Source organism: Raphanus sativus, unplaced genomic scaffold (assembly GCF_000801105.2).
Source record: "Raphanus sativus cultivar WK10039 unplaced genomic scaffold, ASM80110v3 Scaffold1235, whole genome shotgun sequence".
NCBI classification, from domain to species: domain Eukaryota; kingdom Viridiplantae; phylum Streptophyta; class Magnoliopsida; order Brassicales; family Brassicaceae; genus Raphanus; species Raphanus sativus.
The window spans coordinates 1-23,028 of NW_026616548.1; the positions used below are offsets into that span (position 1 = coordinate 1).

The following is a 23,028-nucleotide window of genomic DNA, read 5'->3' on the forward strand; positions in this document are numbered from 1 at the left end:
CATTTTAAGTTTGACCATGTATTTAAGCCTGAGGATAGCCAAGGTAAATTGAGGGGTTACCATGAATTTTTCTTATCTAACTGTACTAGGATGGTTACAATGTCTTCTTTTATGTGCAGAGACTGTTTTTGCACAGACGAAACCTATTGTTACTTCTGTGCTGGATGGTTACAATGTCTGCATATTTGCCTACGGCCAAACTGGAACTGGAAAGACATTTACCATGGAAGGAACACCAGATAATAGAGGAGTCAACTACAAGACATTAGAAGAATTGTTTCGCTCTTCAGAGAGTAGAAGTCGTCTCACGAAGTTTGAGCTATCTGTTAGCATGTTGGAGGTTTACAATGAGAAGATAAGGGACCTCTTGGTTGATAACTCAAACCATCCTCCTAAAAAGTAGGTCCTTCAATTTGTTGCTTAGTAAATAGAATCATATCGCCTCACAGTTTCTCGCTTTTGTTTTTTCAAAAGAAGGCAAAATAACAGTATGCGTTGAATTAATGAAGGTTGGAAGTTAAGCAATCAGCAGAAGGAACACAAGAAGTCCCTGGATTAGTTGAAGCACAAGTTTTCAACACAGATGAAGTGTGGGATCTGCTGAAGAGAGGATATTCTGTTAGATCTGTGGGATCAACAGCTGCAAACGAGCAAAGCAGCCGCTCTCATTGGTAAGCTAAAGCGGGGTTGGAGACTAAAATCATGTACAACAAAACCTTTTTCACACTACTAAAGTTTTCTTTTTGTCCAGCTTGTTGCGAGTGACAGTGAAGGGAGAGAATTTGATCAATGGCCACAAAACCAGAAGCCATCTTTGGCTGGTGGACTTGGCTGGAAGTGAGCGAGTAGGAAAGGTAGAAACTGAAGGAGAAAGGCTTAAAGAATCTCAGTTTATCAATAAGTCTCTTTCGGCACTCGGTGATGTTATCGCCGCCCTTGCATCCAAAACAAGCCACATTCCTTACAGGTTTTTCCCTTCGTCCTCCTCTGTCGAGACATTGTATTTGAGCTTAACTGCTTTATGCTCTTAACAAACTTTTCTCTCCTTGTTGTGCAATGATAGAAACTCAAAGCTCACTCATATGCTACAAAACTCATTGGGTTAGTAAAACTTGTCCTATTTTTCGGTTGTTTACATGAACCATAAGACATGTTTTTGATCTCATGTAACCATTTCATTGTGACTTATACAGGTGGAGATTGCAAAACATTGATGTTTGTTCAGATTAACCCCAGTTCTGCCGATCAAGGAGAGACGCTTTGCTCATTAAACTTCGCAAGCAGAGTTCGCGGAATCGAAAGTGGACCTGCCCGGAAACAGACGGATGTGTCTGAACTCCTCAAGTTAAAACAAATGGTAACGCGATTCGTCTGAGCTTCTATTCATCTAAAGCTTAAACTTAACTCTAAGCTGGCTGTCTTTTGTTGTCTTCTTTGTGATAATTAACAGACTGAGAAGCTGAAGCAAGAGGAAAAAGAAACTAAGAAGCTGCAGGACAATGTGCAGTCACTACAGCTACGCCTCACTGCTAGAGAACACATATGTAAAGGACTTCAAGATAAGGTAGTCCGCTTTAACTGAAGGAGTGTTTTCCTCTTTTAAGCTCTAACATTTGAAACCAAATCATTTTGCAGGTTCGTGACCTGGAATTTCAATTAGCAGAAGAAAGGAAAACCAGAATCAAGCAGGAGACACGAGCCTTAGCGACCGCATCATCGTCATCAACAACATCTAGACAACCGAGAGAGGCACTACCGACAATCACAGAGAAAAAGCCACCTTTGGCACCCACAAGATCAATGCGAATGCCACTCAGAAGAATCACAAACTTCATGCCCCAACAACAACCATCTCAGGGTCCTCCTGCCAAGAGATTTTCAGACGCAAGTCAAGCAACAAGCAAAGAGAATAACAATGGTAACAACAATAACAGCCTCAGAAGATCATCAGTGGACATCAATGCACTAATGAAACCAAGAAGAAGCTCAATCGCATTCAGACCAGCTCCTCCTCCATTAGCCATTGCAACAGGCAATAATAAAACACTCCAGCCGAGAAGGAGAGTCTCTATTGCAACGTTGAGACCAGAACCATCTCACATGAACATGACCACCCCGTTACGCCCACCTTCTATTTCTTCATTCCGTGGTGGTAACCCGAGGAAGGCAAGATATTCCAATCTCTTCGCTCCAGATCGCAATCTGGTGACTCCTAATGCAATGAAAAGCAGCAGCAGATTCAACAAGAGCCCTGTTGTAGGAGGAGGAGGCAGCTCGTGGAAGCCGACACATCCCACGGTGGTGGCATTGCAGAAGAAGGCTGTGGTTTGGAGTCCGCTTAAGTTCAGGAACAGAAGACCTTCCTTCACACCGAGGCGAGCTTCTTCTGTTGCCACCGATTTGGTCCGGAGGGAACAGTAGTGGTCTTTTGTTCACTGTCTTTGTGAAAGTGTTTGGTCCAAGTCGAATGTTAAAATAGGATCTATGTTACTTTTTTTCTTTAATTGGTCTTCATTCGAAGTGTTTAACTACAACAACTCTATTGAGAGACCTTTTGTGTTATGGATTTGATGAAATTTAAATCTTGGCTCCAGTGCATAAGAAGAAACTATTAGACTACAAAAGCTGCAATACATTAGTAGCAGCGGAAGGAACCAAAGTTGTCTCTGGTGTGAGGCTTAGTCCTAGAAGCACCAAAACAGTTAAAAACTAGTCTTAGATGCAAGCAAGAGATATACAAAAGAAAATTGTTAAGTCATTGGTTTATGTCACTCCCAGCTATGCTTCTTGGGTAAACGGTAAACAAAATCCTACAAGCCACACAGGTCGCAAGAGACATTGTACAAGTCATAGAAGCATAGATTCAAAGAACAAGCATTCCATGATACCACCAATGACAAAAGAAATGTGTCCTAAAACCACTAATACTCAAAGCCGGAAAGCCGAAAGCATCAGCAGCGCTAACAGACTGAAACACATGAGACAGAAGCAGACTCTCTGTCTTTACAAAGAGCTCATTCTCGGAACACTTGGAAAACGGAAATGGTAAGTAATAGTTAATTTGGAGAACAGAGCAAATAAAGACAAGATCCCACAGCAACGAGACAAAAAGCTCTTTTGTTATTGAAGAAACTCAACACAATGGTAGTATATGTTCTCTCTTTCTTTTTTGGTTCCCTAAATGTTTGTGTTCCTATGGATCAACTATTACTTCAAACCCCATCTCCATTAAATCTTCTAAAAAACAGTACTCTCTGGTTAAAACTTTGGAATGATAAACTCAGAACAGGAGATTTGCTATCTTCTTGAAACACTGGGCTCTTCATTCTCAATCCTTCTCTCAGGCAGAAGCGCTCTTTCTGGCGGCATACACGCGGTATGCAGCCAGCCCAACGACCACAGCAGCAGCTCCAACTGTTATACAAATTAAAAAAAATGAAAAGAAAATTTCACCAAGCAATGAGTATGAAGCTTTTTGTCATAGGTTTGTCTGTTTGTGAGAAAATTTGTGTCCAAGATTCAAGAGTCAAAGAAACGAAAAACTTACTTGAAACACCCACAAGAGAGCGGTTGATTAGCCTGTTGTAATGTTTGCGGCTCTTTCCTGCTTCGGTCTCTGGAATACTCTGATGAGGATGTTGCGCTGCAGTCACGATTTTGCGGAATAAGTTGTTGAAGTCTCCCAGTTTCGAGCTGATGGATACAGCAGGCTCTATTCCCATACCTTGTGTCACCTGCAGAAAAGATTATATATATATTTAAGGTGCTTATTTTCATTTGACTCAGAGATCAAATAAGAGCCCTTACCCTGGTGGATTCTTGTATGGAAATCTGGGATGATGCAATATCGTCTTTCGCTGAAACCATAAGGCAGGGAACCTCATATCCAGTGGCCTCACCGTGATTTGCAACTTCTACAAGCAACTCAGTCGCTCGCTTCAGTGACGACTCATCAGAACTGCAGTAGTAAAGGAAGACAAAAAATCACTACGGATGCAAACATTTACACACAAATGAACGCAATTGTTACACAGAATACAAGTAGAGAACGATAAGGCATCTACTTAAAAGCATATTTAAACCAACCAAAGATGGAAAATATATACCTGTACACGAAGACAGCTATGTCACATGCTGCCAACGACTCCTTGGATGAAAATATCGCTTCAGCTCCATCTTCTGGAATTTCCCTCATCACAAGAGTTTTCTTTGCACTCTACACCCAGAGATTTGCAATCATCATATTAATGAGCAAATTACACTAATAAACTTAGAGAAAATTAGCCTCAAAAGATGCCAAAAAAAAAACTCATCAAAAAGCTATACTAACACTCAAGACCGCCGTTATTGTTCAATGTTTTGCAAAGCGGACACTGTTTGCGAGGACAATACTACGTAAACTATATCTTTATGCGCACACAAACACAGACCAATTGCAAAAAAAGTATTCCCACTCACCTTAGTTTCATCGACCATGTTTACTGCATAACGCTCGTCAGTCGTTGATTCCTGGTTATCACCATATGACCTAGATCATCATGAAGAAACATAAATGTAAACCACATGCGAACGAACGTCTCCACTCATAAAAACAAAGGAAAGGGGTTAATACTCTTTTGGAAAGAGAGCTAATATGACAAACCTTCCAAGAAAGCAGTTCAGTAATGCAGATTTTCCGGCGCTATTCGGTCCAAAAACAAAGCACTGGACAACGTTTCTTTCACACTGCTTCTTTTTGCGATCTAAAAGCCTTCTCCTGGTAAGCCGAATGGCAGAAGATGGACCACCCTGGAATCCAATGTAAATCAAATGTTCCACACTCCGAGCAGGTTCTAATAGTGTCATCAGTGACCACTGCAAGGATAGAGTTGACAGATTATGGAAAAAAAACATAAAAATTTGAACTGGATCAATGAAATAAAGATACAGAAATATTATGTCTGACAGATTTAATTGCACGAGTAAATGTATTTGCAATTGTTCATGTATACAAAATGTTCCTTAAGTTTTGATTACCAGTGACAGGAAAGCGTCAGAAGACAGTCCTCCAAGGGCAGTTTTCTCTGCGGCATCCTGATACGGTGCTTCCTTCCAGGGACTGCATTTTCACAATTTGGCTTTTTAATGTGATCTAGATATGATAAACGTACTTTGCTTTCTGGAGGTGAAGAAGGTACCTTTCAGGTGCAGTTGAAAAAAGATCCTCGATCTCTTGGGGTCTAAGATTATTATCCTGCAAAGTGTGAAAATTCATTAATGACAACTATAAGACCTGCAACCTTAAACCATTAGTTAAAACAAAAAAGGAGACTTACCCCATCCGCATTAAACAACATATACTTTTCTTTCAGGAATTCGATTGCTACATCTGTCAGCTCAACGCTCTACAAATAACAACAAACACAACCATTCGATATAATACATTTCCAAACAAAAAAAATTAGATAACAGCAATGAACCTGCAATTTACCTGATCAGGTTCTCTCTTGAATAATGAAGGGGGAAGCAATTCATCAGCGAGTCTTATATCATCGTTATACCCGAACTTCCTGAGTACAGTCCATGTTGTCTCAAGCCTCCCTTTCTCAATGAAAAGTGCATGTAGAAACAGGAAGCCAGTCAATGTCAGTCCTACTTCATTCACACCTTCTGGCAACTTTTCTTGCACAACCCTCTTAACACCTTCGACTTCAGAAGGCTGCAGTGGTGCATGGAAGCACTTGACCTATTTGACACAACTATTAGGTGCGTCCTTGGGGATAAGAGAATTGTAACTTATTTAAAGAGAAAGTCTGAAGCGGAAATAAAACCTGAAATGCGTTTAACTCAGCCTCGCTAAGAGCGCCATCTTTATCATGGTCACAGAGTATAAAGATGCGCTTCAAGGCCCTTACACACCGTGGCTTCAATGTCTGGGTTTCTTGATCAAACAGAGGTGCTGTTGGGTGGATGACAGTTTTTTGTGCATAGTAGAAAACCTCTTGTGCCTACAGGAAAGTTTTTTCTGAATAAGGATGATAGCAACCAACCACTCGAACCAAATTTTGTGCCATGTTTGAGCTAAGACATATGATAAAATCCAGAAGAGGAATATAAAGAGAAGTCATGATGATACCTGGAGTTGCTTCAAGGCAGAACACTCGATACAAGTCTCAATCTCCCGAAACTGGTGCATTATAGGTGCCATCAATTCTTCGAGGACGACCGGGTTGTTGTCGTCTCTGAGGTCAAGCTTACAGCCTGCTACTATTATAGGAACTTTTACCTGTTACAAAAAAGGTCACAAGCCAATCTTAATAAGGCCACAGCAACACCAGGAGAGAAGCTAAACACCTACTAGAATGAAGAGAGAGAGAGAGAAAGGAAAATAAAACCTCTAACAGACGAAGCTCTGGAAGCCACCTGAGAGTCAAACTTTCGAGAGTCTCAGGTCGGTCACAGTCATATGTCAAAACCACAGCATCTGCGAGCTTCAACTCCTCGGAAACCATGCCCTTATCTTCCGGCCTGAAACCAAGAATAAGAAATATCAAAAAGATGCTTATAGCACATCAACAAAACCTGTCCAAGTATAACTAACAACGACACTAATAGTATTCTTTCAAGTCTTAAAGAAGCGCTAAAGTATGAGACTCATATGCCATAAACCAAAAGCCACATTCTTTATCTAACATTATAGCATTTTTAATCCGAGAGATAAACTATTTCTCCAAGAAGTAAATGTAAAGATACCTTGAGGAAGTGTCGACAAGGGTGACGGGTATATTGTCAGGGTAGAACTGAAAAGGGAGCTTGGTATCAGGGAGAACAGGAGGCACATTGGGAGGGAAAGATTCGGTGGCTGCAGCGACAATCAAGCTTGACTTCCCAGTGCCCTTGTCACCAACCACAACGATCCGAACAGAGTTAGGTGGGGACGCCATCTGGAAACTGCAAACGAACATCATCAAAATCCAAAATTGAATTCAATCCAAGTAGAAAGAAAAAAAAAAGAAAGGATCTTTGCAAGTTTGAGACGAAAAAGACTGAGACTTTGCAACTGGGTTTTGAGGAAGACGAGTCGAGAAAGAAGTCGAGTTTTCAAGCAAAGCATGGATGATAGATAACAGAAAGAGTAATCTGAGATGAAAGATTGGATATAGAGAAACGAGAAGTAAGCGCTGACCTTAAAACTGGAGATTGAGAATGAGAGAGGTTTGAAAAACCCCCTTGGAAGATAAACCCTAGATAGAGAGTTATGACGATCGCAACGAAGGAGGGGGAGGAGATAAAACTCTCTCTAAAGGCTTCTTCGCTTTCCCTTCTTATTAATATTATAGTGGCGTTACCGTAATTACACCTTTTTATCCTTTATCACCACGCATAAGTTAGTTTTATTTTTTTACCACGCAAAAGTTAGTTATTTTTGTATTTTTTTCTTCAAAAGTAACTTTTTATTTTTAATTTAAGTAATTCCTATGAATTGTTCTTTTTCTTTTTCAAAGTTTGGTTTTACAATTTACTTATGCTGCATTTGTTTTTTGAGGATAGGTGAATGAATAGCAATTAACATATGTTGCTTTAAAATAAGTAACATTTTTTTACACAAATTAATATTTTTATTTTTATTTAACTACTGAAATTTATAATATTTTATTTTAATTAGGAATAAAAAATAAATTAATAAAGAGGACTTTATATTAAATTATTTAAAAAATATTTGTACTGAAATTTAATTTTAAAAAATATCTAATTTTGAAACGGGATTATTTTATATAATTATGTAGAGGAGTAAATGCACAACCATACATCTTTTTATTATATAACTAACAAAATATAATTATTTGTTTAATTTGAATACAAAATGAGTTGGATTTTATATTTTTCAAATTATTTAGTTAAATTATAGAACTTTTTTTTGTTCAACATTATAATGAAAAGAACACGTGGCGCCATATTTTATCGTTAGATTTTGCCCATTTTAAAAATCTTAGACCCATACCTTCTCCCTCAATTCCATCTCTTCAGTGCCAAAAAAAAAAAAAAAATCCTATCTCTTCGGCGGTGCTGCAGTGCTGAGTGATAGGTGAGAAGATGGGAGTTGATTTGGAGTCTATCTCGGAGGCAACATCCGGAGCTATAGGATCCCTTCTAAGCACAACCATCTTATACCCTCTCGATACCTGCAAATCCAAGTACCAGGCCGAGATCAGTGTCCCCGGTAACCACAAATACAGGTTAGGTTACCCCCATGAATGATCGATCATCTCAAAAAAATCGTGTTCGTTTCTATCAATCTGGATCATAACATTCACTTGGGTTAGTTTATATAATCTAATTATCCCTTAAAGTTCGATTCTTTGAGCTTCTCACTGTCCCTCGAGCTAATGAGTTTTTAAAGCAGTATCCTTTTTTTTACTTTCCAATTATACCCCGGAATCGCTTTTGGTCAAGACTACAGTTCGTAGATGGTGTTTGAGAAGCTACATATCTCAAAAAGTCATGCACTTGTAGATATTACAACAACTGTTAAATAAGCTGTGTTTTAGGACAAGAGTGTTTTTAGTTGTTGTTGTTGTTGAGAGTTATTTTTTTTTTTTTGAATAAATGCTAAATTTTATTCAAAGCAAAACCTTTTGTACATCAAGTGCTTCCTATTTTGTATGAATACTAAGAACCTAAAAGGAAACTATACAGATCAAAATTTATGGTCTTGACTTCCCTGGTTGCAAACCAAGTTATCAATCCATCTTCAAAATGTTGAGAGTTATTTTAAAGCTGTTTTGTTGTAACCACCTTTTACAGACGCATATCAGATGTCTTTTGGGAAGCGATTTCTTCAGGGAACGTTCTCTCCTTGTATCAAGGCCTAGGGACTAAGAACGTGCAGTCCTTTGTTTCCTCCTTCATCTACTTCTACAGTTACAGCTATTTCAAGAGGTTGCATAGCGAGAGGATAGGTTCTAAGTCGATTGGCACTAAGGCTAACCTTCTCATCGCTGCTGCTTCTGCTGCTTTTACCAATATATTGACCCAAGTATGTTTTATCTTTTTTTTTGCACCTCACTTGTGCTATATATGTTTTGACTGTTTTGTGTGTCTTTTTTAAGGTGTTTCCTACTTGGTCTTCTACGTTAATTAACTCCAAGTACACTATGTTTTTGTGTGTAGCCTCTAGATACAGCTTCATCAAGGATGCAAACAAGCGAGTTTGGAAATGCAAAAGGGTTTTGGAAGACCTTAACCGAGGGTACTTGGGGAGATGCATATGATGGCATGGGGATTACTCTTTTACTCACCCCTAATCCTGCTATTCAGGTACCATCATCATCCACGTCATACTTACATTCTTTTATTTTTGTTATTAGAGTAGCTGAACAGTGAGCTTCTCTTTTGTAGTATACAGTGTTTGATCAGCTGAAACAGAACCTCGTTGAGAAAAGAAAGGCAAAAGCCAACAAAGACTCTTCCCCTCATGTAGTCATCTCTTCCTTTATGGCCTTCTTGTTGGGTGCCATCTCAAAAACTGCTGCTACCGTCATCACTTATCCACTCATCAGGTATTATTATTATTATTATTATAGCTTCCGGGTAACTACTCTTTTGTCATGTCATTGATCTATATACACATTCATGGTTTTTTTTTTGGTAGGTGCAAGGTGATGATTCAAGCAGCAGATGACACAAAGGACAGTGAAGCAAAGAGGCCCCGAGAAAGAATCAAGAAAACGATACCAGGGGTCATCTATGCTATATGGGAAAAAGAAGGGGTCTTAGGCTTCTTCAAAGGCTTGCAGGCTCAGATCTTAAAGACAGTTCTGAGCTCGGCGTTGCTACTCATGATCAAGGAGAAAATCACAGCAACCACATGGTTTCTCATCTTAGCCTTAAGAAAAACTCTGTTTGTCACAAAAGGTAGGTTGAAAAGCTCACAAAAATTGCAATAGCAAAAGACTTCGGTTTGTGGCAGTATTTAAAAGCTTTCAAAAGCAGGCAAAAGTGTTGTATTTTTTTTTTTTCTCATTTCAAGAAACAATTGATTTTTGAGCAAGGATCTGACAAAGCTTCATATTGTTAGTTATGTTTGTGTGTTTTTTCAGTTGTAATAAAAGTAAGAAAGGATCTCCTGTGATCAGATGATAGATAAAAAAAAAGCTAGTCCTTAAAAAGGACCACAGGATCTAAAGAAAAAAAACACACAGATAATATCTACTGTCAATTAAGCTTTAGACCTTTGGCTCTTTGGTCTCGGCAACTACAGACTTAGTCTTCTTGAAAGGTAAAAACGTTACTCCGCGCATAAACGGCTGCAAAGCCTCAGGGATCTCCACACCATCCTCTCGCACATACTGCTTCTCCTCCTCATTGCTCTGGCATTCAAAAATAAAAATCACACAAGATCGTATCTGATCTTTTTTGCTAGTGAAAGGTAAAAGAGCTGAGAGAGAGAGAGAGAGAGAGGGTTACATTCTTACGATCGTATCTGATCTCAAGCCTTCTAGCTTGGTAGTCAGTGCAGTTGGAACATGACACAAGCTCTCTGTAAGTACCAGACGCAGGAAACCAACCTTCCAAATCATACTTTTTAGCAGCTGCATCGTTCAATGCTCCAGAGACAATCTCTACCACTCGGTATGGAAGTTTTAGCTGGCATTAATAACAATTGAAGAATAATCATTATTATACAATTGGCTAACTTAAAAAGAAGAAAACAAAAACATTAATGTGACATGCTTATAACTTTTTTGAAAGATACGAAATAATTACCGCTTGGTAAAACTCTTCAGAGTTGTTCATCATCTCCTCGAGCATTTCCCAAGATTCATTCCCGTTAGGACTGGTGATGCAAAGCTGTTCGATTTTCTCAAACTGATGAACACGGAAAATGCCAAGCTGGTCTCTTCCATGGGAACCAGCTTCTGTTCTGAAGCAGGTCGAGTAACCAGCATATCTGGACCCACGTAATGGATATTGTCAATACATCTTTTATAAAAATAAATACATAAAAGAAACAAAATAGCCTATGTTTATTATTATACCTTTTGGGAAGCTCGCTGGGATGGATCCATTCGTCCATATGGTATGCACAAAGAGGTTGCTCAGCAGTTGCAATCAGGTATGTTTCCTCTTTTTTACCAGTTACCTTATCAAGGTCTTTGTCATCTTTTTTACCAGTTACCTTATCAATGTCTTTGTCTTTTCCTTCACCAGTTACGTCTTTTTCTTTGTCTTTTCCTTCACCAGTTGCGTCTTTTTTCTTTTTATTTGTCTTTACCAGTTACCTGATTAAAACAGATCGAAGACCTAAATTCAGGATGAAAAGCTCAAGACAAGACTAAAAACATAATAATTTTTTGTTACTTCTAAAGTTCAAGAAAGACCTTGTAAAGTTCGTTATCAAAATCTTCCAACTGTGCGCACTTGGCCATGACATCCTTCCTCATGAAAAAAGGAGGTTGCAGCAATGTGAACTCCTTCTTCTCCTTATTCGTCAACAAGGCTAGCCCGAAGTTGATAAGAGCTTGGTTGAGTAGCACACCATATCCTCTCAGGAAGTAGCCTCTCCCTCCATTTCCAACTTCCTTTCAATTTTTCTTTGAGCTTTTTATAAGCATCACCAACTTCCTTTTCCTTGTCAGCAGCGACTTGTTTCTTCTTCTCAGCTTCCTATTCCAAATAAACAAACAAAACATCATTAAAAATCAAACAAAACCACTCTTTGTCGAGGTTGATGACCTCATCGACGAGATTAACGCCGGCAATCTCCGGCGTTGTGATTCACGGATGATCTCCGGGTCGTTCCCCTTCTCTTCTCGAAACAGATTGATATCCAACATCTCTTGTCTTGTCTTGTGTGTGCTCTTCTCTCTTTGTGAATGAAAGCAGATCAAAGGAGGAAACAACGTAGTATCTTCACAAGCACAGAGAAGCGTTAAACTGTGAAGAAGAAACAAGATGAAACTCTGAAGTCTCTGATTCTGGTTTTGGTGTTTTTTTTTTTGTAAACTGACCTTTATATAGTGTTGATAGCCACCGGCAATTTATTTTTAAATAAATGCCCCAAAACTTTCAGATTTTAAACTTTCTTATTTTTTTGTTAATTTTTGTTTCCAAATTACCTTATTTTCAAAAAGGCAATCTCTTTCATATAAAAATATATGGTATTTTTATATTTAAAACATGTAATTTAGTAAAAACAAATTTCCTTTTACAAAAATAAAAAGGAAGATTAATATAAAAGGAAATTTAATATAAATATATCAATTTTATATTAAAATTATATAATTTAATAAAAAAGAATTTATCTTATATAAATAAAAATGAATAGAATAAAATATTTTACTTAAAATTACTTTTATGTGTGTGTTTTTTCAAGAATGATTTAGATCAACAATTTTGATTAAAATGATCAATATTCACTTCAGTCGATTGTTTTTAATGAATTGTCATATTTTAAATAATAGAATTTTAGAATGATCTTAGACAACTTCTTTTATAATTTTGAAAATTTGTTAGTTTATAAATTTTGTAAGTGATTTTGTGCATTTTTTTTAATTTCTAAACCTCAATAATAGACTAAAATTAAAAAAAAAAACCGAAACTGATAACTAAAACAACAAGAAACTAATTAACTATAAAATCAAATTAAAAATTAAAAAAAAAACAAATATTACATTAAAGTTGAATATTTTGTAAAAGCATCACAATTCAGTGACTCATAAACAACCGACTTAAACTTAACAAAAATATATAGAATATAAAACCAACAAAACAGAAACAAATATTGATCCAGGCTCTTTTGGTGGATATTGATCTACTTGCATTCATTGTGTTTTGTAGGTGCAAGGTTGTGATTCAAGCAGCAGATCACTTGAAGGACAGTGAAGCGAAGAAGCCTTGAGAAAGAATCAAGAAAACGATTTCCAGGGTCATCAAAGGCTTGCAGGCTCATATCTTAAAGACTCTTATCGAAATGCATTCCCTATGGATTGCAAAAACATTGACCCTCGGGTCAAGGAGAAAATCACGGTAACCACATGCATGGTTTCTCGTTCTAGCAATAAGAAAAAAAACTCCCACAAAAGGTAGGTTGTAGGAACCAAAGTTGCCTCTGCTGTGAGCACCAAAACTTAAACACTAGTATTTAGATGCAAGCAAGAGACTTTGAGGTAAATTCAGTTGCAAGAAAATTGTAACTCACTGGTACACACAAAAGGATTTGTTACAAATACATTGTTGTAGGAACAAGAATGCTCTACTAATATAAGATCATAACAAGAGACTTGCTATTTTCGTTTAGCGTTGGCACCTTGCAACACTGGGTTCTTCATTCTCAGTCAGAAGCGCTCTCTCTTGAGACATACGCAAAGTATGCAGCAAGCACAACAGCCAAAACAGCAGCTACGACTGTCATACAAATTGAAAAATAATTTCACCAAGCATGAGTATGAAGCTTTTTTTGGTTACGGGTTTGTTAGTCTGTGAGAAAATTTGTGTCAAAGATTAAAAGACTACGGATGGAAACGTACTTGAAACAACCATAAGAGAGCGGTTGAAAAGCCTGTTGTAATGATGTTTGCGGATTTTTCCTGCTTCGGTCTCTGGAATACTCAGATGAGGATGTTGCGCTGCAGTTATAACTTTGCGGAATAAGTTGTTGAGATCCCCCAGTTTCGAGCTGATGGATACCGGAGGGTCTATCCACATATCTTGTGTCACCTGCAAAAAGATCCGTGTTGTAAGGTGCTTTACAGGTTTACTCAAGCTGTTTTCATTTGACTCAGAGATCAACAAGAACCCTTACCTTAGTGGATGCTTGTCTGGAAATCTGGGATGATACAATATCGTATTTCGCTGAAACCATAAGGCAAGGTACCTCATATCCAGTGGCCTCACCGTGATTTGCAAGTTCTACAAGCAACTCAGTCGCTCGCTTCCATGACGACTCATCAGAACTGCAGGAAATAAACAATGCAAACAGCAACTCAAAGCCTCCTCAAGGTACCGTCAGACATTTGTTTCACACAACCCACAATAAGAAAATGATAAGGCATCATCTACTTGAAGCATATTTAAACCAACCAAAGAAGGAAAATATATACCTGTCATACACGAAAACAGCTATGTCACATGCAGCCAAAGACTCCTTGGATGAGAATAGACCTTGAGCCCCACCTTCAGGAATTTCCCTCATCACAAGAGTTTTCTTTGCACTCTACACCCAGAGATTTGCAATCATCATATTAATGAACATATTACATAGAGAAACGTAGAGAAAAGAAACAGCCTCAAAAGATGCCAAAAAAACTAGCAAGTCTGAACAGTTCTGTTCAAAACGCCCAACATGCATATGTGCCCATAGTATCAACTCATCTAGGATATCTAGCTAGCTCCCGTCTCAAAGTCCACAAACTAACACTTGCCATTCTTTATTCAGTATCTTTATTCGCACACAAACACACACATAATGAGACAAATTGCATAAGTGTTCCACAACTCACCCCAGGTACATCGACCATATTCACTGCATACCGCTCGTCAGTGGTTGATCCCGGGTTATCAGCATATGACCTAGATAATGATGAGACATGAATGTCAACCACATGGAGAGGACAATTTTGCGCTCTACCAGTATGCGAACGTCTCCACGTATAAAACATGGGCCGGACTATACTCTTTCCTGTTTGTATTTTGGAAATGCAACAATTTTTGGAAAGAGCTAATATGACAAACCTTCCAAGGAAGCAATTCAGTAAAGCAGATTTTCCAGCGCTGTTGGGTCCAAAAACAAAGCACTGGAAAACTTTTCTTTCACATCGTTTCTTTTTGAGATCTAAAAGCCTTCTCCTAGTAATACGGATGGCAGAAGATGGTTTGCCCTGGAATCCAATGCAAATCAAATGTTCCACACTCCGAGCAGGTTCTAATAATGTCATCAGTGACCACTGCAAGGATGTAATTGGAAGATTAGGAAAAAAAACGAAGAAGTACGAGTATATGTATTTGCAATTGTGCATGCATACAAAATGTTCCTTAAGTTGTTGAGCATTTGTAAGACTATTGATTACCAGTGACAGGAAAGCGTCAAGGGAAAGTCCTCCACGCGCAGTTTTCTCTGCCGCATCCGCATATGGAACTTCATTCCAAGGACTGCAATTCATAATTTCGCGTTTTAATGTAATCTAAATTACGCGTTCTTTGCTTTCTGAAGGTGGAGAAAATACCTCTCAGGTGCAGTGGAAAATAAATCCTCGATCTCTTGAGGTCTCAGATTATTATCCTGCAAAGTGAAAATTCATTAAGAGACAAATATAAAAACTGCAGCCTAAGCCATTAATTAAAAAAAAAGGAGACTTACCCCATTGGTATCAAACAACATATACATTCCTTTCAGGAATTCGATTGCTACATCTGTCAACTCAACAGTCTACAAAAACAAAACAACACTACCATTAGCTGCACATGACAAGGAAGGCATGTTAATGTAACTTGGTGAGCATCCGATTTCTTATTTCTGATAATAATAAAAATTTCAAACAAAAAATTCGATATACAGCTCATCCAGTTATAGATGATTGATGATTCTGTTTCTGCAATTTACCTGATCAGGTGCTCTCTTGAATAATGAAGGTGGAAGCCATTCATCAGCCAGTCTTACATCATTGTTATACCCAAACTTCCTAAGTACAGTCCAAGTTGTCTCGAGCCTCCCTTTCTCAATAAAGAGTGCATGTAAAAACAGGAAGCCAGTCACTGTCATTCCTGTTTCATTCACACCTTCTGGTAACCTTTCTTGCACAACCCTCTTAATACCTTCGATTTCATTAGGCTGCAATGGTGCATCAAAGCACTTGACCTATTTGAGACAACTGTTAGGTGCCTCATTTGGATGAGAGAATTATTTTTTTTTTTTTGAAAAGTCTAAAGGATAGGCTAGAGCCATATCGATGATGAAACAGACATAACACAAGAAATGATGAAACACAAGAAGAGGAGATAAAACCTGAAATGCGTTTAACTCAGCCTCGCTAAGAGCACCATCTTTATCATGGTCACAGAGTATAAAGATACGCTTCAAGGCCCTTACACACCGTGGCTTCAATGTCTGGGTTTCTTGATCAAACAGAGGTGCTGTTGGGTGTAGGACAGCTTTTTGTGCATAATAGAAAACTTCTTGTGCCTACAGGAAAGTTTATTTTATAAGGATGATAGTTCAGGTCTGAAATATAATTTAACAATTCCAATCTCGTAAGGCAATTACAATCCTTAGCTACCTTGAAAGTCGAACCAACTTGTGTGCCACGCTTGAGCTAAGATGTATAATAAATCCGAAGAGGAATAACAGAATTCATGATACCTGGATTTGCTTCAGGGCAGAACATCCGATACAAGTCTCAATCTCCGGAAATTGTAGCATTATAGGTGACATCACTTGTTCGAGGCTGACCTGGTTCTTGTCGAGGTCAAGCTTACAGCCTGCTACTATTACAGGAACATTTACCTGTTAAAGAAAAGGTCACAAGGCAATCTTGATAAGGTAACAGCAAATCGTTTACACAATTCACCACAAGAACAGTGATATGACCCACCAGGAGAGAAAATTATAGACCTACTACAACAGCAAGATTGACATGACCAAAAATGTAAACAAAGAGGAAAATCAACCTCTAACCGCCGAAGCTCTGGAAGCCAGTATGTACTCAGACCTTCGAGAGTCTCAGGTCGGTCAACGGCATGTGTCAAAACCACTGCATCTGCGTGCTTCAATTCCTCGGCAACCATGCCCCTATCTTCCGGCCTGAACCCAAGATATGAAATAATTAAAAGATACTTTATAGCACATCAACAAAGCTGTCCAGGTATGAATACCACATAAGCCTTTCTTTTCAAACAGTAACTAAACAGGTGGCAAAGTGTTTATGTTGTCCCAACAACAATGCTCTTCTTCATGAGGAAACAAATATAAAGAGATGAAGATACCTTGAGGAAGTGTCAACAAGGGTGATGGGTATACCATCAGGGAAGAACTGTAAAGGCAGCTTGGTATCAGGGAGAACAGGAGGGACATTGTCAGGGAAAGAATTGGTTGCTGTAGCGGTAATCAAGCTGGATTTTCCAGTGCCCTTGTCACCAATCACAACGATTCGTATAGATTTAGCTAAATCAACGGTGCGAGCTGAGTATCTCGCCATCTGAAACTGCAACAAAAATCAAAATGAAAAGGTAAAATTTAAGTATTTATCAGTGAAAGCGGTGGTGTATATTTTATCATTTACTTATAAAAGTCTTTTTCTATAATATGTGAATTGGCGTGAGCTCGCACATGAAAAATTATTGAAAGTGTTGCTGTATTTAAGTATTTATTAGTGAAACTGGTGGTTTATATTTTACCATTGACTTTATACTGAAAGTCTTTTTCTATGATATGTGAATTGATATGAGCTCACATAAGCATGATAACAATTAACAAGGACGGATTAGGTGTTGACTGAAAGATTTAAGTATTTTATTAGTGAAAGTGAGGGTGTATTTTACCATTTAATTAAGACTTTTTGCCCTTGGTCTCGGTAACAAAGGGTTTAGTCTTGAAGGGCAAAAACGTCAGTCTCGCTGGTAGTTCTTGAGAATGCCGAAACTCAGTAGCTGTAAGAGTTGAAGTCAGCATATGCACATACTGCTTCGTCTGCTCATTGTTCTGCATGAACAAATCACTTAAGAAGTAAATACACAAGACTGAATATCTCTGCTAAATAGAATGAAACCAACTGAGAGAGAGGTTAACCTTGTTTCTGACCGTATCTGATCTCAAGTCTTCGAGCTTGGTACTCTGTACAGTTGGAACAGGACACGACGCTGGAAACCAACCTTCCAAATCATACTTCTTTGCAGCTGCATCATTCAATGCTCCGGAGACAATCAACACGATACGTAAGGAAGTTTTGGCTGCAAAGGAATCATCATACAAATATACAATAGGCTAAAAATCAGAAGTACCGCTTGGTAAAAATCTGGCGAGTTCTTCATCATCTCATCGAGCATTGCCCATGAGTCATTCTCACTAGGACCGGTGATGCAATTTGCTCGCTGGGATGGATCCACTCATCCATATGATATGCAATAAGTTATATGTCATCTCCTTCACCAATCACCTGAATAAAACAAAGAAATACTCTCAGAATGCAAAATTCAAGACGAATCTAACAACATTAATGAAAGAAAATATATTTTGTAACGTTTAAAGACCTTGTAGAGTTCTTCATCATCAAACTGTGCACACTTGGCCATGACTTCCTTCCTCGTGAGAAAGGAGGTTGCAATCCTGTGAACCCTCGCTTTTTTCAAGAATGTTGTCCCAAAATTAGCTCTTCTCTATTGATGATTCAGCTCACTCGCCTCACCACCAGACTACAACCAAAAAAAGGAAATAAACACTTCACTGAAATCATTTGGATCAAAAACAAGGTTTAGTGTTAACTTATTTAGAATCATAATCCAAATATTTTGAGCTTAGCCACTTGCTTGTTGAACTCCTTTGAAACAATATCTACTTACAAATTGAAGTGAAACGCCAGAAATGTTGTTAGCAAATCAACTCAAGGAGAGAAATGGTGCGACTAAAGGATCTCCGGATCGTTCCCCTATCTCTTCTGGAAATTAGATTTGATATCCAACAGTGTCCGTGCTCTTCTCTCCTTAAATGAAATCAGCTCAATGGAAGAAACAACGTATCACCACAAATCGAAGAGCAACGTACTCATAGTCTCATAGCTACGGAGACGGAGAAGAATGGATTATTAGCGGCATCGATTTGCAACGATAGACACTCTGTTTAGGGTTTTGGTGTTCGTTGTAAATCGATCTTCTTTGTTAATGATGATGATGATGATGATAAACCGCCGAAAGACCCCCGATTTCTTTATAAATTACATATAGGCCCCAATACTTTCAGTTTAATCACATAAACCCCTTCTGTGAACTATCTTCACTTCAGCATAAACTAACAGTTTATCATAAACACACACATAAATACCCCCCCACAACTTTCAGATTTATCTAGAACCCCCCCCCCCCCTCTTCTTTCCATCACCTGAGTTATTCTCCTTCCTCACATCTGCAACATCCAACCACAATGTACAGCAGGATTCGCTTGGTTGCGAAGTCGAGTTTCTCCACCACGAGGCTCCTGTCTTCAGTCGCTTCCACGGATACACTGGAGGAGATACTGAGAAAGAACGGTCCACGACTCAGTGTCCCCTCTCTGCTTCAGCAACGCGTCGACTCGGGTCACCCCGTCACGCTATCGGAGCTCCGGTTCATCTCCAAGCGCCTAATCAGATCAAACCGTCACGATCTCGCACTCCAGGTTTTCCAAAGTCTCTAGCTTTATTATTATTAAACAGAGAGAAACAATCAAGTTTAGCTTCTTTTTTTTTTTAAACGTTGTGTATCAGATGATGGAGTGGATGGAGACTCGAAAAGATGTTCACTTTAGTGCAGAAGACACTGCTCTTAAGCTGGAACTGATCATTAAAAACCATGGCTTGAAACGAGCTGAGGAATACTTCGAGCAGCTTCGAAGCAGCTCTGTTTCGCTGAAAGCAGCTTACCTTCCTCTCCTTCGTGGCTACGTTAAAGGTAGATTGGTTAAGGAAGCGGAAGCTCTCATGGAGAAGCTGAACGAGCTGGGGTTTCTTGTAACTCCACACCCGTTCAACGAGATGATGAAGCTTTACGAAGCGACTCGTCAGTACGAGAAAGTAGCGATGGTGATTGCGTTGATGAAGAGGAACAAAATACCGAGGAACGTTCTCTCTTACAATCTCTGGATGAACGCGTGCGGCTGCGAAGCATCGGGTGGTGTTGGAGGTGTGGAGAGTGTTTATGGGGAGATGGTTGGTGACAAGAGCGTTGAAGTTGGGTGGAGCTCGTTGTGTACGCTAGGGAGTGTCTATGTTAAGTTTGGTTTTGTTGATAAGGCTAAGTTGGTGCTTGAGAGTGCGGAGAAGAAGTTGAACAGGAGCAATAGGCTTGGATACTTCTTCCTCATCACGCTTTATGCTTCTTTAGGAGATAAGAAAGGAGTTGTTCGTCTGTGGGAAGGTTCCAAGTCTGTTTCTGGGAGGATGACTTGTGCGAACTACATATGTGTGTTGTCATCTTTGGTGAAACTTGGCGATCTTGCGGAGGCTGAGAGGGTCTTCGAGGAGTGGGAGGAGAATTGCTGTAACTATGATGTTAGAGTCTCCAATGTTCTCTTGGGTGGTTATGTGCGTAATGGACTGATCCGGGAAGCCGAGTCTCTGCACAACCGTGTGTGTGAGAGAGGAGGTAAGCCAAACTACAAGACTTGGGAGATTTTGATGGAGGGATGGGTGAAATGTCAGATATGGAGAAAGCTATAGATGCTATGCACAAAGCATTTGAACTAATGAAGGGATGCCATTGGAGACCGACTCAAAGAATTGTCATGGCTATTGCTGAGTACTTTGAGAAGGAGGAGATGATCAAAGAAGCAAACACATATGTTAGAGATTTACATCGTCTTGGTCTTGCAAGCTTGTCTTTTATACAGATTGCTACTTAGAATGCATGAGCATGTCCAGAGGCCAGCTTCTCACATCTATGATATGATTGAAGCTGGACAACATTCAAATTGGCTGAGGAGAGTTGATTGTAACCTTGTATGCAAGAAAGTGCAACTTCCAAACATGTCCTTTATAATGCATTCATGTCTACAACAAAAAAAAAAAAAAGAGATTTCACATGGTAAAAGCATTTTTTACATTCAATACATAAGTTAAAAAATGGACTCCTTATATTTTGTAACTGCAGCCTTCTTCTAATATATAGTGAGAGGCCAAATATGACTTTGTTTAAACCATACAGCATCTGATCAAAAGCAAAATCTCAGCTCCGTTACCACCAATTGATGCAGTGAAGCACTGAAAACCGCTGGACTCAAGCTCCTCAACCACTTTTGTCCACCACCGTCCCTGAAACCATTTAGATTACCACGGAGGACTGTCAAGGACAAAACAAAAATCAAAGATTTCAAGAATGATTGAACAATTCTGAAAAAAGGATAACCTGTTGGTAACAGAGTAAGGACACAGCCGCCACCTCCAGCTCCAGTCAGTTTTGAGGTAAGATTGTGCTTGAGCGTGGTTCGGATCACGGTATCAATCGAGCTGTGGCTGACCCCATTGACTGCAGCAAGCCTTGGTTAACCTCCATGAGTTCTTTTATACTCTCTTCTTTCTCAGTAACCGGGATCTCCTCTTTAGATTGGATGATCGAAGCTAGCTCTTTACTTATAGAGTCCACGGCACTGAACACAGACTTCATAGCATCTGGGTGTCTGTCTGACTGTTCTCTCTGAAACCCCAGAGACCAGAGCTTTGGTGTTCCGTCCCACTTTAGTGTTGGTGATTAGCATTCTCAGAGGCATGTTTGACTGTAACCGAGTTATCTCCCCTGAGCAACTTGATCATGTTGCCTGCAAAAGAAACAGCAAAACAGATATGGTTTCCCTCCTAACGTATAGAATTTGATGTTTTTACAGTCATTAAGACTAACCGTATGCACTGACGGTGTTATCTATCCGGAAGGCTTCCCGTGGATGATCTTTTCGCTTCAAACGCCCATTTATTCAGCAACTCGAGATTGGTTTCATCTAGACAAGTCCCAACCTTCACCACGAGTTGTTTTGTCTGAGATAGAAGATGCGATTGAGAGCTAAGCTGACAGCCAGAAAGCTGCTGATGAACCAAGGCCAGATCCGTATGGAAGCTCCGTTGTAATGATGACTGTAGCTGGACTAAATCTAAAAAAAAAACACAACAAGAAGAGTCAAGGACTCTGGAAAATCTCTTCGAGTTCAAATTGTATTGAAGTGTTTTCTTTACCCAAGGATACTGGTGTATAACCAGAGGAAGGTGGAGATCCCAGCGGACAGCCAGATTTTTTCTTCTGGAATATTTTGCTCTCTCAAACCAAAACGGCAATTGATTTAAGAATCTCGCCTGAACATGAAGAGCTGGTGTAGAAGTGCTTGAATCAGAAGGAATCACTTCTTTGAGTCTGGCTATGGACCAGGAAAATTCCAAGGACAGGTCCTTGAGCTGAAGTGTAAGCCTATCATTGTTCTCAGCAGCTGTCAGAAGAAGGAAATGTAAAAAATAAATGCTTTCAGATTTGTTTCTACATTTGGGAAAAAAAAAGCATCAAATATTACTTGTTCTATATTTGATCTGAAACCATCAGGTACTAATGTCAAGTCAATTCAAGTCCAGCAAGCAACGCACGCGCACGCCTAGATGAATAACCCTTAACACAACTCAATCCCATTGATACTACCTCTACTTGGAACATGGACAACCATAGCAAGAGACGCTACTACATTGCAAAGAAAAAAACTTGGATCTTCAACTAATCAATCTCTAGTTTGGTACACTGTGAATTCAGTACAGGAACAACCAGAAAAAAAAAAAAAAGAAGAAAGAAAGCAATTCCAGTGTATATGTAAGAAAAGAACCTGATCGAAGAGGAAGGCGCTAGAGTGACGTAAGTGTTAGAGATCAATGGCGGCTGCTACTGCCGTGGATCCATGGACAACAGCATGTTCCCCTGCGAGTATGATCTTTCCCGGAGCTCTCGATTTCACCTCCATTTCTTCTGAATCCAAACAAAAAAATAATAATAATATAATTCTGAACTGATTTACATAAACAGAAATGCAAAGGGCATAAGACAGATTCACCAACAAAAAGAGTCTAGAATTCAGATTCTAGCAGCTCAGGAACAGATGTTAACAAAAAAAAAAAAAAAAGTGAATCAGATCAAAAGGAAATTTGCATAATTGGGATCTGAATCAAAGTAAAGACTGAAACTTTAGAGTTTTATAAACAAAAGGGGGGTACATGTGAAATCGCATCAAAGCTGCTCAGATCGAAAGAGGAAAATGAAAGTCAAAACTCGTTCAATTTTCCCTACTCACGAAATAACACCTTGAACAAGAAAAACCTCAAATCAAACAAAACATATGGCAGA

The 23,028-nt window shown here is 39.0% G+C and overlaps 5 protein-coding genes and 2 pseudogenes across 5 annotated transcripts; 3 read left to right on the plus strand and 4 right to left on the minus strand.

The window, feature by feature from the left end:
- Positions 1-120: 120 nt before the first annotated feature.
- On the plus strand, positions 121-2,591 carry LOC130503932 (kinesin-like protein KIN-14S). Its single transcript, XM_056998506.1, has 7 exons — positions 121-399; positions 510-671; positions 752-967; positions 1,064-1,101; positions 1,194-1,357; positions 1,451-1,564; positions 1,636-2,591. The coding sequence occupies exons 1-7, from the start codon at positions 224-226 to the stop codon at positions 2,419-2,421; spliced, it is 1,656 nt and encodes a 551-aa protein (XP_056854486.1). The 5' UTR covers positions 121-223; the 3' UTR covers positions 2,422-2,591.
- A 510-nt stretch (positions 2,592-3,101) lies between these two features.
- Positions 3,102-7,306, minus strand: LOC130503930 (mitochondrial Rho GTPase 1-like; annotated as a pseudogene).
- A 690-nt stretch (positions 7,307-7,996) lies between these two features.
- On the plus strand, positions 7,997-10,060 carry LOC130503933 (peroxisomal adenine nucleotide carrier 2-like). The gene is made up of 5 exons (XM_056998507.1): positions 7,997-8,216; positions 8,785-9,016; positions 9,151-9,297; positions 9,379-9,539; positions 9,632-10,060. Exons 1-5 carry the CDS (start codon positions 8,074-8,076, stop codon positions 9,924-9,926), a joined length of 978 nt encoding a protein of 325 aa, XP_056854487.1. The 5' UTR covers positions 7,997-8,073; the 3' UTR covers positions 9,927-10,060.
- A 91-nt stretch (positions 10,061-10,151) lies between these two features.
- On the minus strand, positions 10,152-11,948 carry LOC108825233 (serine--tRNA ligase, cytoplasmic). Its single transcript, XM_056998508.1, is given in 7 exon segments — positions 10,152-10,349; positions 10,447-10,626; positions 10,747-10,930; positions 11,019-11,158; positions 11,361-11,564; positions 11,566-11,741; positions 11,744-11,948. Coding segments are annotated over 7 exon segments (1,101 nt in total). The 5' UTR covers positions 11,817-11,948; the 3' UTR covers positions 10,152-10,205.
- A 1,205-nt stretch (positions 11,949-13,153) lies between these two features.
- LOC130503931 (mitochondrial Rho GTPase 1-like) lies at positions 13,154-18,301 on the minus strand. The gene is made up of 18 exons (XM_056998505.1): positions 18,223-18,301; positions 17,974-18,128; positions 17,762-17,868; positions 17,515-17,674; positions 16,960-17,177; positions 16,645-16,777; positions 16,337-16,480; positions 15,983-16,159; positions 15,581-15,835; positions 15,338-15,406; positions 15,204-15,259; positions 15,048-15,129; positions 14,713-14,924; positions 14,481-14,550; positions 14,082-14,194; positions 13,784-13,934; positions 13,509-13,698; positions 13,154-13,386 (listed from the first exon to the last, which is right to left on the minus strand). The coding sequence occupies exons 4-18, from the start codon at positions 17,515-17,517 to the stop codon at positions 13,313-13,315; spliced, it is 1,947 nt and encodes a 648-aa protein (XP_056854485.1). The 5' UTR covers positions 17,518-17,674; positions 17,762-17,868; positions 17,974-18,128; positions 18,223-18,301; the 3' UTR covers positions 13,154-13,312.
- Positions 18,302-19,077: 776 nt separating this feature from the next.
- Positions 19,078-20,640, plus strand: LOC108828397 (pentatricopeptide repeat-containing protein At5g27460). Its single transcript, XM_018602077.2, is given in 5 exon segments — positions 19,078-19,342; positions 19,431-20,361; positions 20,364-20,542; positions 20,544-20,609; positions 20,611-20,640. Coding segments are annotated over 5 exon segments (1,440 nt in total). The 5' UTR covers positions 19,078-19,108.
- A 117-nt stretch (positions 20,641-20,757) lies between these two features.
- On the minus strand, positions 20,758-21,624 carry LOC130503929 (mevalonate kinase-like; annotated as a pseudogene).
- Positions 21,625-23,028: the final 1,404 nt, after the last annotated feature.